The sequence below is a fragment of the Miscanthus floridulus genome, chromosome 2 (assembly GCF_019320115.1).
Source record: "Miscanthus floridulus cultivar M001 chromosome 2, ASM1932011v1, whole genome shotgun sequence".
NCBI classification, from domain to species: Eukaryota; Viridiplantae; Streptophyta; class Magnoliopsida; order Poales; family Poaceae; genus Miscanthus; species Miscanthus floridulus.
In genome coordinates, this window is record NC_089581.1 from 172,098,560 (window position 1) to 172,114,470 (window position 15,911).

Genomic DNA, 15,911 nt, shown 5'->3' on the forward strand with positions numbered 1-15,911 from the left:
ATGGGCATCACAGTCAGTGGTCTGAGCTGTTGACAGCGAGAGCCACGTGGGATCGAAAGTAACGCTACTAAACTCGGATCGAAATGACAGCACGCGCGCATGGAACACTGGCTTCTCTCTGTCTCACTCACTCACTGTAGCGCCCAACGGTAGCGTGAGACGTACCCTTTTCGTTTCACTGAAATTTAGCTTATACTGATTTATGGCAAGAAAAAAGCACGGTTCGATCCTTGAAAATCACTGCTGAAGTACTTCGAGCGAACAGGCCGTAATGCCGTGGACGGACGCGTGCGTCAATAGAAGCTGGGCAAGTCTCAGGAAACGAGCAATTCCGCTCCCCTTAGCACAGCGATTTTCGCCGTCAACAGCCCTGCCGGCTGCCGCGAGCTGGGGGTAGAAGAAGATGAGTTCGGCGGCCGGCGGGCAATTGCCATGCCTGACGAAGGGACAAGTAACAATGCGTAGCGTAGTAACGAAACCAACAAATTTTTTTAGGGGAAAATTGCACCAGCGACCTGAACCCTTCTTTTTTTTTTTTAGAGAGAGAAAGAAGGGCGACCTGCTGAACCCTGGCTCCACGCGAAGTGCTCAGCAGAAATTGAACTTTTTTTTTTTGGGGGGGGGGGGGGGGGGGGGTGGGCTTGTTTGGTTTTGTTTGGGGGGGGGGGGGGGGGGGCGCCACGCAAAAAAAATGAAGATCTATGTGTTGGTGACAGCGTATCTATGTTGTGTGCAATCTGGATGGCAGGCTAGCTATTCCACAAGGCATGCGATGGGACCAATGCAAGCAGCCCTATCATGATGGTGCACTGGGCCTGGCATTCTCAAAGCAAGAGGGAAGAAATAATCCACATCACGGTGGTCAAGACGGCGGTGAACAATGCCGATAAGGCGCGAGCGGACAGGCGGAGTATCGATGTCTTGCGGCGGCCTTCCAGTTGACTCGCGACTTATCATCGGCGCCGCCGAGAGGGCGGCGGCCCCCACCCACGCTGTTCGCTTTTTTATAGACATGGTAAACCCAATTATTTTATGGAATTCTCAACATTGTCTTGGTTGCAATGCCCCCCCCCCCCCCCCCCCCCCCCCCACCCCCCACACACACACACACATATGCTCGTGGGCCTCTTTCTTCGGGGTGTCTTCTTTCTGGTCTGGGCTTGAGGCCCTCTTTTAATTTGCCTCGCAGACTGAAACCAGCCCACATGCTGGACCTACCAAGTACATTCAACCCGCTAAGTTCCAACGGCCCCAAGTTAGGCACCATTAGCACAGCGATAGTTTTTTTTTTTCCCTCTGATTCTGATAACGTCTGCTCCTCATCACATCTTAACATTTGTGAGGCTTCTCTTGAGCGCCAACATTTTGACGAACCAACCATCAGTAAGATTGAACATATACGCGCCCTGTTCGTTTGGCTTATAAGCCGTACTTTTTTAGCCAATGAATAATATTTTTCTCTCACAATAAATCAGCCCAACAGTACATAGCTTATCAGCCAAGCGAATAGGACAATGGTAAGTACGAGACGAATGAAGGCAACAACCAATCCTAGCTACATACTAACCTATATATACTCCTACTACTAAGTGCAAACACGGAAACACTAAGCATATTCACTTGCACGACGCTTTCTTCTCTGCGGTCGCAGTAGCGCCTGGCCTGGCACGGGCAGAATCGTATGGAAGCGAAGCGTAAAGGCTTTCACGAACGGCAACGTGTCGAAGCCCCCGTCTCTGACTCTCTACGGACGCCTGCGCGCCTCGCCTACAGTGCCGACACACACGAAGCTAGCTGCTAGCTAGCGCAGTGGCGCCTACCGCGTACTAGCCGCTAGCGGGGCTCCAGCCCCGAGCCCCGGCCGCGGAGACGGCCGGATCCTCCGTCCCGTCGCCGCGATGGGAATATGTCCGCCGGATCGGCACCATCCAGAGCGCGCCGATCCGGTGTCCGCCCGTGCGCGTGGCCTGCCGCGCCGCCCCGGCCCACGGCCCAGAGAGCGCTAGCAGTACCCCTAGGGACCACCTCAAGTGTAGTGGGAGTACGTCGTGCTCGTACCCCGGCCGCGGCCGGAATCCCACCCGTGTTTTCCCGGACGGTCAAAGCAAACGTACGCGCGCACGCGGGCGGGGCCGGGAGGAAGCGAGGCGGCCACGCGCGCCACGGAATCGCCGGTCGCGCCGTGCACCACCAAAGCGGGGACACCCGTAGCGCGGCGCGGATCGAGCTGCCGCGCGGGCCGCCACTTTCGCTGTTGGCGTGAAGCTTGCGCCGCCGCCGCAAGCACGTAGCAGGAGGCATTCGGCCGGCGCTACTTGCACGCTAGTAGGACGCGCGCTGGGATTTGGCCTAGCGAGGCTTCCTCCGATCCCCTGCAGTCCTGGCTCCTGCAGGCCTAGCTAGCTACCACACCACACGACACCACGGGACGTGGGATCGACAGATTCTGCAGCCTGCAGCAGCGCAGGGGGGGTGGTGTGGTGCCCTAAACGCTAAACCGTACGTGGCCTCTGGGGCTTCCTTTCTCCGGGACTGATGGATGATGGGCATTCGGTTCCTCCAGCTCTTGTGCCTCACGCTTCATTCGGCTGGCTCTCGTCTCGACCTCCGACCGCCTTTGTTCTCGCGCGCGGTACGGTGCCGGTGCCGGGGGGCCCCCGCCCTGTCCCTCTCGCCCCCAGGTACTTCAGGCGTACGAGCCTTTGCATCTGCTGTCTCTGTGCGCATGATTGCTTTCTTTTTTTCAGCTATACCCGGCGGTCGTTTCCAACTTTCAATATGGTAATTTCGGCAACCACGCCACCACATTGACATCGTTCTCCAATTTCTTCATTCACTGATCATTCCCCTCTCTGGACGGAAGAAGAAGAAAAAGTTTAGAGTGGCTGCGGCTATGTATGGGAACGTGTCGACACACTAGCAGTGTTACTCTGCCTTTTGCTTAACACAGCAATGGTTCGTTCGATCAAGGGACTGTCCACAAATGCTCGCTCTCGCAGCATCTAGCTAGCGTGCACTGCGCGCCACACGTGTCGACCAGCGGTGGCAGGACGGGGTACGGTGCTGCGGTGCAGAGCGTACGCACGGCAGAGGAGTTACCGTGAACAACAGAGTTTGGTCCGACCGAACCACCTGGTGGAGAGGGAGGATCGGGCCGGGTTTCGCTCGAACAAGTCCTCCACTGTTGAAATCGGCGGTCTCGTCGGAAGATCGGAATCTGTCACGCAAAAGTTCGGGTGCCGATCGATATGTTGGGATCCGGCCGCTTCCTTCTCTACCTCCTCATCAGTGATCTAGGAGTATATATCTTCAAGGCAACAATCTGCAGAAGAAATAAAGGGCTAGTACCTATATATATGCCTAGCTAAAGCCCTAAAGGCTCATAGATAGTAGCATGTTACCGTCGTACGATCCTCTGGCTATCTAGCAGCTGCTGCCCTTACGGCTTCAAGTGGAGCAGTATCATATCGGCCGGTGGCGGCTCATCCTTGAGGATGGAGATATATTATATTTGTCGAGGCACACATTGCAGAGGGAGAGAGAGAGAGATGGACAGACGGATAGCTGCTAGGCACATACTACATGCTTAGGGCGCGTCTAGATGCAAAAATTTTTAGGTTTTGGCTACTATAGCACTTTCGTTTGTATTTGGTAATTAGTGTTTAATTATGAACTAATTAAATTCGAAAGTTTTGTCTCGCGATTTCTCACCCAACTGTGTAATTAGTTTTTTTTTCGTCTACATTTAGTACTCCATGTATGTGCCACAAGATTCGATGTGATGGGTACTGCGCAAAAAAATTTTGGAAACTAAACAGTCCCTTAGCTGACAGACATGAGATGACCCAAAGCTGATCGACCACCCGACCAGATTCCAATCCCGTTGTCGACTTCATTACCGAGGTTGTCTTTGTCTTCCCACCAGTACGTATAGGCTAGCTAGGTAATCACGACAGTAATCAGCTGCACTAATCCAACAGTCATATCTAGCTAGTTACGTGGTCACCCATGCATATGTACTCCATGGAGTAAACACCAAAAACTTCCTGTCCAGAGTGCATATGCATCAGGTTGTTATTTGTCGGTTCATCACACCAGACGCCACCACCAAAAGATAGCAAAAGTACGCCCATGCAGTTGCTTTGGCACTGCCGTTCTCCCTCCCCTATAAGTATCGAGCTCCTGCACTCGCCATGGTTAGGCCAGCATAGGAGGAAATCGACTTCACTTTGACCTTTCTTCCTCGCTCCCCTCTCTCGCTTGCCCAGATAGCTTCGACACCATCCCTCACCTCCATTGATCGATCAGTCCATAGATATGGTGTTCTGATACCAGATATCTCCCTCCCCATACTGTGTAACCAACACCGTGCCCGCGTGCATATATAGCGGCAACTCCCACAGGCTGCTCATACAAATAATGATGATGCTGTTCGAGGAGGATGCAGCCGGCATGGCCATCCCGGATGGCTTGTGCATTGTAAGTCTCTGACTCTTGATGTCTGCCTGTCTAACCTTTGATTCATATCATGATTATAATATATTTGCTTGTCAAGATCTTTTTCGTTAGCAAGGCTAAAACAAGCATGATATAATATATATTTCATATATTCAGTAAAACACAATGTTATGTACTGTCAAATGACTAAAAGGAGATTGCCATTGCAAAAAATGTTTCATACCAGCTAAAACACTCCGTCAACGAGGTCGCATGATGTTCGAGGAGTGACCGAATTCATTGAGACTTCTTTCCAGAAATAAGCAGTCTGCGCAAAAATAGCATCCTTGCATTAGACCATGCGCCAGCATTTATAGGATATCCAATTTATGTTCGCCGACTTCTTGGTTCTGTCTTTGGTTCTATCCCGTATCTCTCCCGACCGCAATCATAGCAGAGAAACTTCAGGGTCCTGACTTCTTTGGTGATGTCATCTTGGAAAAAAGTCATGTGCATCTGCATGGCCAAACAGGCTTATTTTCGGTCCCCCTTCTTTCGTTATAGCCTATCTTGCTCGCACATGCCCGTTCTCCCAATATAGCCACAAGTAGAGCCATTTCTCTTCTCAAGGATCAATGTAACATACTGGAGAAAGTTTACACGAAAAGCTGCGCTGCGCACCATTTTAATCATCTTCATGCATTGAAGATCGTTGGTGCCCGGCATGCTTCCCGATGATTGCATTGTTAGAATAATCTACTGCTTTCTTGTGTGAACACATCGCAAAGGAAGGCGGCGCCGAAAAGGTCCCCTGCTGTGGTACTGTAGCCGCTGCATAAACAGGCGTCGAATGGCTCACCTGCCGCACTGTAGCCACATATAGGGACATACGCAGAAGTCAGTCCTGCTATGTTATCTAGTTACTGTTACAGCATGTGCGCTGTACTAGGATTAGATAGATAGAGTTGTATAAATAGACTACCACGATAAATCAGTAAAGAGAGTTTAAATTTGCCATCTCCCATACAGGGCTTCGGCCAACGTTGGTGTCATGTACTGTGTGTGTATGCTCTGTTCTCCCTCTTCTTCTACCTCTAGCTATAGTGTGTGGGGACGGACAACGCTTGCTCGTCGTCGGCTTAGCTAGTGGGTACTCAGCAACACTAGTGGGTGCTCGATAAGACTGGTGAGTGGTTCACTCACCTGAGCCGATGATCCTGTGGGCTAACAAGTGGTATCAGAGCTATACGAGCGTCGTCACCAGACTAACCACTATCGATGACGGGCGGTTCAGAGATGGACGACAGCAGTGGCACTGCTGTGGCTGCCCAGCCACAACCAGAGGTCGTTGTTCGTACGATGCGGGAGGTCAGCGGCACCAGTTGGCCGACGCTGACTCGCACCAACTATGAAGAGTGGTCGGTGACCATGAAGATCAAGCTTAGAGCCCGACGGCTCTGAAATGTTGTTGACAAGGGCGCCGATAATGAAGAAGATGACATATCAGCATTGGAGGCTATCCTCGTTGTTGTATCGGCGGAGTATAGGGAGTCGTTGGGGGCGAAGAGCTCGTCTAAGGAGGCGTGGGAGGCTATTACGGCGATGCGCGTCGGTTCTGATCACGCAAAGAAGGCAACGGCCCAGCTTCTGAAGCAGGAGTACGCCCACATCAAGTTCAAAGATGGTGAAACGGTGGAGGACTTCTCCCTCCGCCTACAAATGCTCATCAGCAAGCTGAAGAGCCATGGCGTCACCATCGACGAAGAGGAGACGGTCTCCAAGTACCTTCACTCCGTGCCAGCAAAGTACATTCAGATCACTCTCTCCATAGAAACGATGCTAGACTTGTACATCCTCACCATTGAGGATGTGACAGGCCATCTACGGACGATGGACGAGCACTTAGATCAGGCGACAACAATGAAGGACAGTGGCAAACTGCTGCTGACGGAAGAGGAGTGGGCTGCTCGGGAGAACTCTGGGAAGGCAGCCTCCTCCAGCCACGGTGACAATGGCAAGCGCCGCGATAAGGCTTCTTTAGAGAAGAAGAAGCAGGTTGACCCCAACGTCTGTCAGCGCTGCGGGAAGATGGGCCATTGGGCACGGGAGTGCCCAAATCGTAAGTAGGAGAAGAAGGCTGAGGCTCATCTGGCGTAAGCTGATGATGATGATGAGGCCACTATCCTAATGACGATGTTCTGTGCACTGCATGACGTCGATGCTGAGGAGAAGGAAGAGGCGACAACACTGAAAGGACCTGGGAAGGCTCTGAAGATTGTCAACCTTAACGAACCACGTGCCCAAGTCCACCTCGGACGTGTGGGCGTCGACCAGGAGCAGCGGTGGTATATGGACTCTCGTGCCAGCAACCACATGATGGGCTCTAAGGCATCCTTCTCCGAGCTCGATGATGATGCTACCGGTACAGTGAAGTTTGGTGATGACTCAAGGGTGGAAATCCAAGGGCGCGGCACCATCATCTTCAGGTGCCAGAATGGGGAGCACCGTGTGCTAACGGATGTATATTACATCCCGCAGCTGCGTTCCAGCATCATCAGCATTGGTCAGCTGGATGAGCGCGGTAGCGAGGTACTGATCAAGGACGGAGTCCTTAGGGTCAGAGACCGGGAGCATCAATTTCTTGCCAAGGTAAAGAGGTCCATGAACCGGCTGTACCTGCTCGACCTGAAGGTAGAGCAGTCGGTGTGCCTAGAAGCAAGGCACACCGAGGAACCATGGATGTGGCATACCTGATTCGGACATCTCAGCTTCGACGCGCTTGGTCGGCTGGAGAAGATGGTCTGAGGGCTACCCCACATCAAGCATGGAGGCCACCTATGTGATAGCTACCTGGCCAGGAAGTAGAGGAGGCTACCATTCCCAAAGGCGGCCAAGTATCGCGCGAAGGACGCTCTCGAGCTCGTCCACGGTGACCTATGTGGGCCGATCACGCCAACTACAAGCGGTAGTCGGCAGTACTTCCTCCTACTCGTGGATGATTGCAGTCGCTACATGTGGCTGCAACTCCTAATGAGCAAGGACGAAGCGGCAGCGGCGATCAAGAAGTTCAAGATGCGCACGGAGGCTGAGAGCGGCAAGAAGCTCCGCGTGCTGAGGACTAATCGCGGCGGTGAATTCACTTCGGTGAAGTTCGCTGCGTACTGCACAGATTAGGGTGTGGTGCAACACCACACCGCGCCATACTCGCCACAACAGAATGGCGTGGTGGAGCGACGGAACAAGACGGTGGTTGACATGACCCGATCCATGATGAAGGCCAAAGGCATGCCGGCAAGGTTCTGGGGGGAGGCGGTGACCACGGCGGTGTTCATCCTAAACCGTGCTCCGACCAAAGCCCTGACGGGCAAGATGTCATTCGAAGCTTGGTATGGACGCAAGCCGAGCGTGTCCTTCCTCCGGACATTCGGCTACATCGGCCATGTCAGAAAGACGAAGCCGAACCTCACCACGCTAGAGGACAGGAGCACACCGTTGGTGTTCTTGGGCTACGCGGAAGATACCAAGGCGTACCGGCTCTACGACCCATGCAGAGACAAAGTGCTTGTCTCGCACAATGTCGTGTTCGACGAGAAGGCGGCTTGGGACTGGAGCAGTCTGAGCACAGGGAAAGCTGGCGGCTTCACCGACACCTTCGTCGTCGAACACCTGGTCATCCACAGTGGTGGAGACGCTAGGGAAGAGGTGTCGAGCACTCTAGGAGGAGCACCGAGCACTCCAGCGGCAGAGCCGAGCACTCCTAGGGCAGTGCCGAGCACTTCAGAAGGGATGCCGAGCACGCCAGGAGTGGCGCCGAGAGGTTCTGCAGTGGTGGCAACCACTCCAGGACGGGTGCCGAGCACTTCCGTGGCGGAGCCAAAGAGGTCTTGCAGTTGTACCGACCACTCCAAGACTGAGGCTGAACGCTCCTACAGTAATGCCGAGCACTGCAGGAGTAGTGACGAGCTGTCCAGAAGTAGTGCCGAGCACTACAACTCGGGTGCCGAGCACTCTAGGTGCTGTGCCGAGCACTCTGGCGGAACAGGGAACTCCATCGACGCCGATCGAGTTCGCCTCACCTCCAAGTGACATCACTGAGTTCGTGGATGCCTTCCACAAAGGTGAGGAGGTGCGGTTCCGTGGGCTGGACGACATCGTCGGTGGCATAGGACCCTCAGCACTGGCTGGTCGGTTGCTCAATGATCAAGAGCTGCTGCTTGTCAGCGCAGAAGGTGGTGGAGCTATCTACGTGTGAGGCAGGGTACGTAGCGGCGTGCCATGTTGTGTGGCTGCACTGGCTGCTGGGCGAGCTGACTGGCGTGGAAGCTCACCCACCAGCACTAATGGTGGACAACTAGCCCGCCATCGCCCTCGCGAAGAATACGGTTCTGCACGACCAGAACAAACACATCGACGTGAAGTTCCACTTTCTCAGGGACTGTGTCGATGGGGGGCAGATCGACATCGAGTTCATCGAAACTGGTCGACAACTCGCGGACGTCCTCACCAAGCCGCTCGGACGTCTTCGACTCACGGAGCTGAAGAAGATGATCGGTATGGAGGACAAGGAATAGCAGTAGGATTAGGGGAAGAATTGTTAGAATAATCTATTGCTTACTTGTGTGAACACACAGCAAGGGAAGGCGGTGCCGAAAAGGCCCCGTGCTGTGGTACTGTAGCCGCTGCAGAGGCAAGCGCCGAATGGCTCACCTGGCTCACTGTAGCCACATGCAGGGACAGGCGCAGAAGTTAGTCCTGCTATATTATCTAGTTACTGTTACAACATGTGCGTTGTACTAGGACTAGATGGATAGAGTTGTATAAATAGACTACTACGGCAACTCAGTAAAGAGAGTTCAGATTTGTCATCTCCCATACAGGGCTTCGGCCAACGCTGGTGCCTTGTACTGTGTGTATGTTCTGTTCTCCCTCTTCTTCTACCTCTAGCCATAGTGTGTAGGGACGGACAACGCTTGTTCGTGGTCGACTTAGCTAGTGGGTGCTCGGCAAGACTGGTGAGTGGTTCACTCATCTGAGCCGGTGATCCTATGGGCTAACATGCATCACTGTAATTGCTTCTGTGATCTAACACATTTTTTTGCTCAGTTCTTCTTGCTAGGTCTGCGATGATGTTCTGAAACCCAACCGAGCAATTTCATTTCCTTCTTGAGATCTTTTGCTGCCGTATTTCTTGCATCCTGTCTATATATGCATCAATGCATGCTCATGGGGTTGTAATTAAAATGACAAGAAAGTATGTTTCCTAGGACAACTGGTATTTGCCTGCGCATGTAATTCAATAGTTATTAGACATCTGTCAAAGCTAAAGCACAACAGCGTTGGCATAAGCATAACATTAACATCATGGCTTCTTTCAGATTTGGGCCTTCAGCTTTACCAGAGAATAAAAGTTGTTTCTTTTTCTTTTTCTTTTTTCGACCTGCCGCCTATGTCTTTATGATTTTATTCCGAATCACATAGATGATCTTATTTTGAGAAGTTCGCTTCAATGAACACAGTACGTAGATTTAAAATCGCACGTGTTTGAATATCTAAAGCTTTTGATCCTCTCACAAATTGCATAGAAGTAACTGCACTGAAAAAAAATTGTTGTTCTTTGCAACAAAAGGTAGTGATGCATCGAATATTCACTACTCTCACGACGAGTTTGCAAAGTGCGGTTATTTCACTTCCCATAAGATATAATTCAATCAGAGACCCACAAAGTTATTGATTTGCCTTCAAAATTTATGACCTGCATTTTTTGTGATTTGGTTATTAGAATAACTCTCATTTAACAGAAAAAAAGGACTCACATATTTTGTCCCACTCTGAAATTTACAGGAGGAAATTTCAAGCCCCATAGCTGCTCATATTCTTGACTTCTATGATGGTGGCCTTGGTAATGACCTCTTTGCTGCGGCGACTACCACCTCCGGTCCATTTCCTGCCACTGATGATGACGTTTCTTCGTCTACCACTACCACCCCTCCTATCTGCAGCTACAGTGACGACGCTCCAGCTGCTGGTGCCACAGCCTACTCCCCATTGCCATCCTTCGACACCACTCTCACAGCCCTCCTTGAGGAAGAGCAACACCATGGCCTTGACACCGAGCTCCTTCCGCAGATCGATGGCCTTTCAGAAGTAGCATACTATCCAACTGCCACCGATGAGGCCAGCATAGGGCAATTCAACCAGATGGGACTTCCAGAGACCTTAGCTGAACAGGTGCCTCCAATGCAAATGAGCAGCAGTGCATCTGCCTTGATGCCACTCACTTCAGACTATGATGAGTGCTTCACAGCAGCATTAGCTGGAGGGTTCATGGGTCTGGACGGAGCCATGTATCAGCAAACTGGAGCAATTCTTCCAGGCTGCAATGCAGAAGCATCACAACAGGGATTCTTCAATAGTGCCAGCAGCAATAGTATGGTGATGATTGGCGAGTATCAGAAGATGATGGAAGGTGAAGGACTGACCACAGCATATAACCACACAGATTCCATGCAAGGGACATTTAATACTAATGCAGAGATGCAGGTAACATTTAGAACCTATGTACACCACAATGATGCCAAATAAAAGCACAGGTCAAGTAACTATTATATTAACTAAACAGGTAGGAGGAAATATTCAGCACCTCATAAACGGATGCAATGGGAACCCAGCAACATTACCTCCAGCAGAACTATCAGGATTGGAGGACTCCACATTCAAGGTTGTCCGCCTGTCACCTGAAGAGAGAAAGGAAAAGATCCATAGGTATATAAAGAAACGCAACGAGAGAAATTTCAGCAAAAAAATAAAGGTACCATTGAGCATTTCAATAGAGAAATACATGTGCATGGACATCTTACCAATTCAGCTGTGCTGACACACAACAAAATGCAGTACGCTTGTAGAAAAACCTTGGCAGATAGCAGGCCCCGTGTCCGTGGAAGGTTTGCAAAGAATGATGAACTCTGTGAAGCAGCACAATCAGGCTCCCAGAGTCACGAACATTATGAACAAACTGTAAGTTTTCAATTATGCTACAGTCTTGTCAAACAGTCTAGTATAACTAGAAGAAATGGCTACAGTAAATGTTAAGGGTAAATGTAACTTGATGCACCACAAAGACAAATCGAGAAATACATAAACCATTAGTTTCAACTTTCTATGTATCCATTCTAACAAATATTAAGCTAGGATATGTACTGGACACCCATGTACACTAGTGACTGAGCACAAGATTGTAGTGGATGAGGAGATGAGGCCATGATTTTAAGTCTCTGTCCCATTAAAATTAAGAAAAACATGATGATTCTTATGCATTCTCATTGTTTTTAAACGTAAACCTGGCATATTTCTATGAATAGTTAACAAGAACTCTTACCTTTTTCAGGACCATATGAAAGAAGAAGAGATGCTGGACACATCTTACATTCTTGCGCAACTGAGTGGATTAAATTTCTACAACTACAAGTATAAATGCACCATTGAATCATGGATATGATTCTCAAGTCTCAACCACACAAACTAAGACCCAGTGTCTTATTTCAAGCTGTGCAACATCGAGCACAGTTTTTTTTTTCCATTTCCATTAAAATAAATTTACAGCATTAGAAGCTCAATTGCAAGTCAAGAACTTAGTTCAATTAATGTAGATTTAATGTATGTGTCAATCTGCTGTCACTTGTTTACCATTGTCATAAGTGAATGCGGTAGTTAGTCTCCAGAACAGTGATTTGTGTATATAATTATGCCATTTATAGAGGGAAATAAAAGTTCCAAGGATCTCTTCAATATTTCTTTGTTGCAGAGTCTAGATTTGGTCTGCTCAGAGAATTCCAAGGACAGCAAGTAGCAATGATACATCAGAGTAATCAAAATAACATGGTAACAGAGCATAGTAATAAGTAAACTTAATATATTGGAATGTCACCTAGCTGCCTTTTAGCCTGTGCCCCTATTTGCAGAAGGATCAAGAGTTGGAACCAACAACGAACAATATAGATAAAAGGGGGCGTATCCCGTGCAAAGAGCTCCCGCTCTGTGCGGGGTCTAGGGAAGGATGTCAGTGGCAAGCCTTACCCTCGCCTGTGCAATGCGAGGAGACCGCGACTCGAACCCGGAACAATATGGATAAACATAGCAAAAATGTTTAACACTACACTCATGAGTTTAGTAAGGTTCATGATCTTGCTGATAATTCATAGGCCCATGCAATTGTAGAAATCCAATTCTGTTGATTTTCTGTTTTAGTGAAGTTATCCAAGAACAAGCTACAGACTTATAGAGTAGTGTATCCACAGTTGCGTTAGCGCAAAGATGAAAATCTTAATCAACTAAAACGTTTTTCTCTGAAGTATAAGCACTGCCTGTGTCATTTAATAAGTAACCAAAATGAAAGACATACCACACCGCAAGTAGGCAATGTGAAGCTCTAGTAGTACTACCACATTACAAATCTGCATTTCAGCTAAGCTACAATGAGTGGTCAAATTTACAAACAATGATGACTCAAACCAACATTCTACAGAATTGGAACTCCGACTGAATGGCAGTGTAGAAAACAGCAGTCAGAATTTACTCTGTCAAACATGATTTTGGCTGTGTTTAGTTGTAGGAATTTGGATTTTGGGGCTACTGTAGCACGTTCGTTTTTATTTGGCAAATAGTGTTCAAACATGAACTAATTAGGCTTAAAACGTTCGTCTCGCAATTTCCCACCAAACTGTGCAATTAGTTTTTCTTTTCGTCTACATTTAATGCTCTATGCACGGGCCGCAAACATTCGATATGACAGGTACTGTAGCAACTTTTTGAAAGTTTGGGTCCTTAAATTGCTGTACAGTTTCTTCACCCACACTTGTCTGACATACAAGAATATAGTTTCACGCACAGGATCAAAAACCACCTCTACATATGTATCTGATTTGGAAGCAAATGTACAAAACAGTTACTATGTCAGCTAACTCATACTCATTAATGTTGTCACCTGGGGCACTGGCACAGCAAGGGAGAGCAATTCTGAGGCCCCTCGCTCCTCCAACTCGCACCCCTCAGCATCCATGTCAACCAGAACAGGATCGAATAGTACAACTTGGGGTTCAGATTTGCTACACCCAAGCAGGACTAAGCTACTGGGTCTGGTGAAGCCGAGGAACCTGACGCAGCGAGCGCGTCCATAACCCCAGAATCGGCCCCCGACCCAGACAGCGACCTCAGAGACGATGACGGCGACCTTGACGACCACCCCGAGCGCGTCGACCCCGTTCCTGAACCCCTTGTGCACCTGGAGGCCAAGGAAGCCCTCGACGATCTTAGACGTGTCCTTGGAGAGCTTGTAGCTAGACTTGAGGACGGCGAGCACGGCGACGCCCGCGGGCGACGCGGCGTGGAGAGAAGCCGGCGCGGCGGCAGCGAGGCGGAGGAGCGAGGCGGCGGCTAAGGCGGCCTTGAGGTGCTTGGAGGAAGGGAGCTTGGGGAGGCGCGCGGCGGGGCCGAGCGTGCGGGCCGCCTTGTACGACTTGGAGGCGGCCTTGGACGCGGCAAGGATGGCGGCGACCGGGGAGGAGGCGGTGGCCAGCGCCCGCGGCGCCCTGAGCGCGGCGGCGGCGGCGGACGTGGCGGCCGCCAGCGGCTTGAGCGCGCGGGAGCGGGAGAGCGCGACGAGCAGGCGCACCCCGAGCGCTACGCCGAGCGCGGAGGTGGCGGCCGCCGCCGCGAGCTCGTGCTCGGCCAGAGGCATGCTGCCGGCGGCCCGCGTGGGGAGGCGCAGGCCATAGGAGGCGGCGAGACGGGTGCGGGTGGGCATGGAAAGGTGTAGCGAGCCGGTGGGGTGGGGAAAAAGGGAGAAAGGTCACGGCACGAAGGGGTTCAACATTGGATTTGGATGACAAAGCGTGACGTGGATGCGGCTGCGATCGCGCGTTGTGGGGGGGGGGGGGGGGGGGGGGGGGGGGGGGGGGGGGGGGGGGCTTGGGGCGGCCGGCGGTGGGGCCTGCGGGGAGAATTCGTGGCAGATGTGCCGGACGCGGGGGCGCACCGTCGCTGATTCCCCCGGTGCGCCGCGGCATATGCCGTGTGGCCGTGTGGGCGTGTGGTTTGGCACGACGCGGCGGCGCGGGGAGGCCACAGGACGACCGAGCCGAACTCGGCTGATGAATTGAAGGTCGCAGCCCATCGAAAATTCTCCGGGAAAGCAGCGCCGTCGGGATCGGTCCACTCCGTCCTTCTCCCTCCACTCTACTGGACGACGTTGGTGGACCGGCAGCTCTGGAAGCGTCGAGACATGGTCCCAGTCCCGCGTGTTTGTCGTGTTCCCGTGGGCCTCATTTCTTGCCGTGGTGCTGTTGGGCTCCTGGGCTAGCAGAATTCATCTTTGGGCTCTCAACTCCGAATTTCCTCTAGTAGACCAGAAAAACCACGAAAGGACAAGAACAAAGAAGCTGAAGGAAATCACAAACGATCTGCTCACTCTTGTTCCGGAAATCACAATCTGATGATGAGCCGTTCCCTCGCTGCAGAGAGGGACGTTGAGGAAAGCGTTCTGCTAACTTCAGGCACCATGAACGGGCAGTCCACGTGTACGAAGACGACGTGTGACCCCAAGTCCCCAAGTGTCCGATCCATCCATACCCAGTCCTAGATCCAAATGATTTCGGCCACAAGAAACCAGTCGCTCGGGAACATGCGAGTTGGCAAAGTGTCAGCGTTCGTCAGCACAGGCTGCAGCTCTTCCTGCCACTGCCAGCAACGAGACTGAACAGCTTGGTTGCGTTCCTTCCGGAGCCACGAAAGCTCCGAAAATGCACCGCAGGTCACCGGTGAACTCGGTTGCGTAGAGCGGCCGGGCAAGCGACCCTCCCGGAAAGGTCGTCGGATACAACATTTCTTTCCGATACCTAACGCTCACACGCTAGTACGCTACGTACTTGGTACACAACGCTGAGTCGCTGACGCACCAGTACTTGGTATTCAACTGCAGGTCAGTGGCAGCACGCCGTACTTGCAGAACTGAACAGCTTTCCTTTATAGCTGCAGTGCAGGGACAGACATGTACGCCAGCGACGAATTAACGCTCGCTTGGGCTTGGTCTTCGGCGTCCTGTGACACAGATGATTGCATCATTGCGTGGCCTGATAAGTGGTACTAATAAAGTATGCTGATCCATATGCTAGTACTGTCAGTTGGCAGTGGTTAATTTGCTAGTATCTTATTTATCACTTGCACTTGAGCTGTGGCACGCAAGCAGTCAACAGACACGTAACAAGTCACTTCTCCCGGTGCACTTGTCTTCGACCAGCTTGCAAGCAACCTCTCCTTCTTTCCTTCAGTTTGTTATATACATTATCTCTGCAGGATTGCAGCTGGAGACTGTAAGAGAAGTAGAGAACCATGGGTAGTGCAGACTGCAGTGGAGAAATGGAGAATGATCAGGCCGGCAATGGAGAACAGAACAGCGAGATGATGACGGTGCAGATAAGAAG

General features: G+C 51.2%; 1 protein-coding gene across 3 annotated transcripts; it reads right to left on the reverse strand.

Annotated features, from left to right (window-relative positions):
- Window positions 1-10,678: 10,678 nt before the first annotated feature.
- On the reverse strand, window positions 10,679-14,300 carry LOC136540681 (uncharacterized). Of its 3 annotated transcripts, none has more exons than XM_066532690.1 (4): window positions 13,418-14,300; window positions 11,295-11,399; window positions 11,115-11,171; window positions 10,679-10,767 (listed from the first exon to the last, which is right to left on the reverse strand). In XM_066532690.1, the coding sequence occupies exons 1-3, from the start codon at window positions 14,234-14,236 to the stop codon at window positions 11,151-11,153; spliced, it is 945 nt and encodes a 314-aa protein (XP_066388787.1). In that variant the 5' UTR covers window positions 14,237-14,300; the 3' UTR covers window positions 10,679-10,767; window positions 11,115-11,150. The 3 variants fall into 3 exon arrangements, with proteins under 3 accessions (XP_066388787.1, XP_066388785.1, XP_066388786.1); XM_066532688.1 differs by having other exon boundaries at window positions 10,682-10,811; XM_066532689.1 differs by lacking the exon at window positions 10,679-10,767 and adding an exon at window positions 10,847-10,991.
- Window positions 14,301-15,911: the final 1,611 nt, after the last annotated feature.

Excerpts from the sequence above, each read along its gene's own strand:
- LOC136540681 (XM_066532690.1), bottom strand. The coding sequence starts at position 14,236 with ATGCCCACCCGCACCCGTCTCGCCGCCTCCTATGGCCTGCGCCTCCCC. Across the intron at positions 11,400-13,417 it reads TTGCTGTGCCAGTGCCCCAG|AGTTCATCATTCTTTGCAAA; the intron begins GTGACAACATTA and ends GCTGCTTCACAG. Across the intron at positions 11,172-11,294 it reads GTGTCAGCACAGCTGAATTG|GTGACAGGCGGACAACCTTG; the intron begins GTAAGATGTCCA and ends TTCTCTCTTCAG.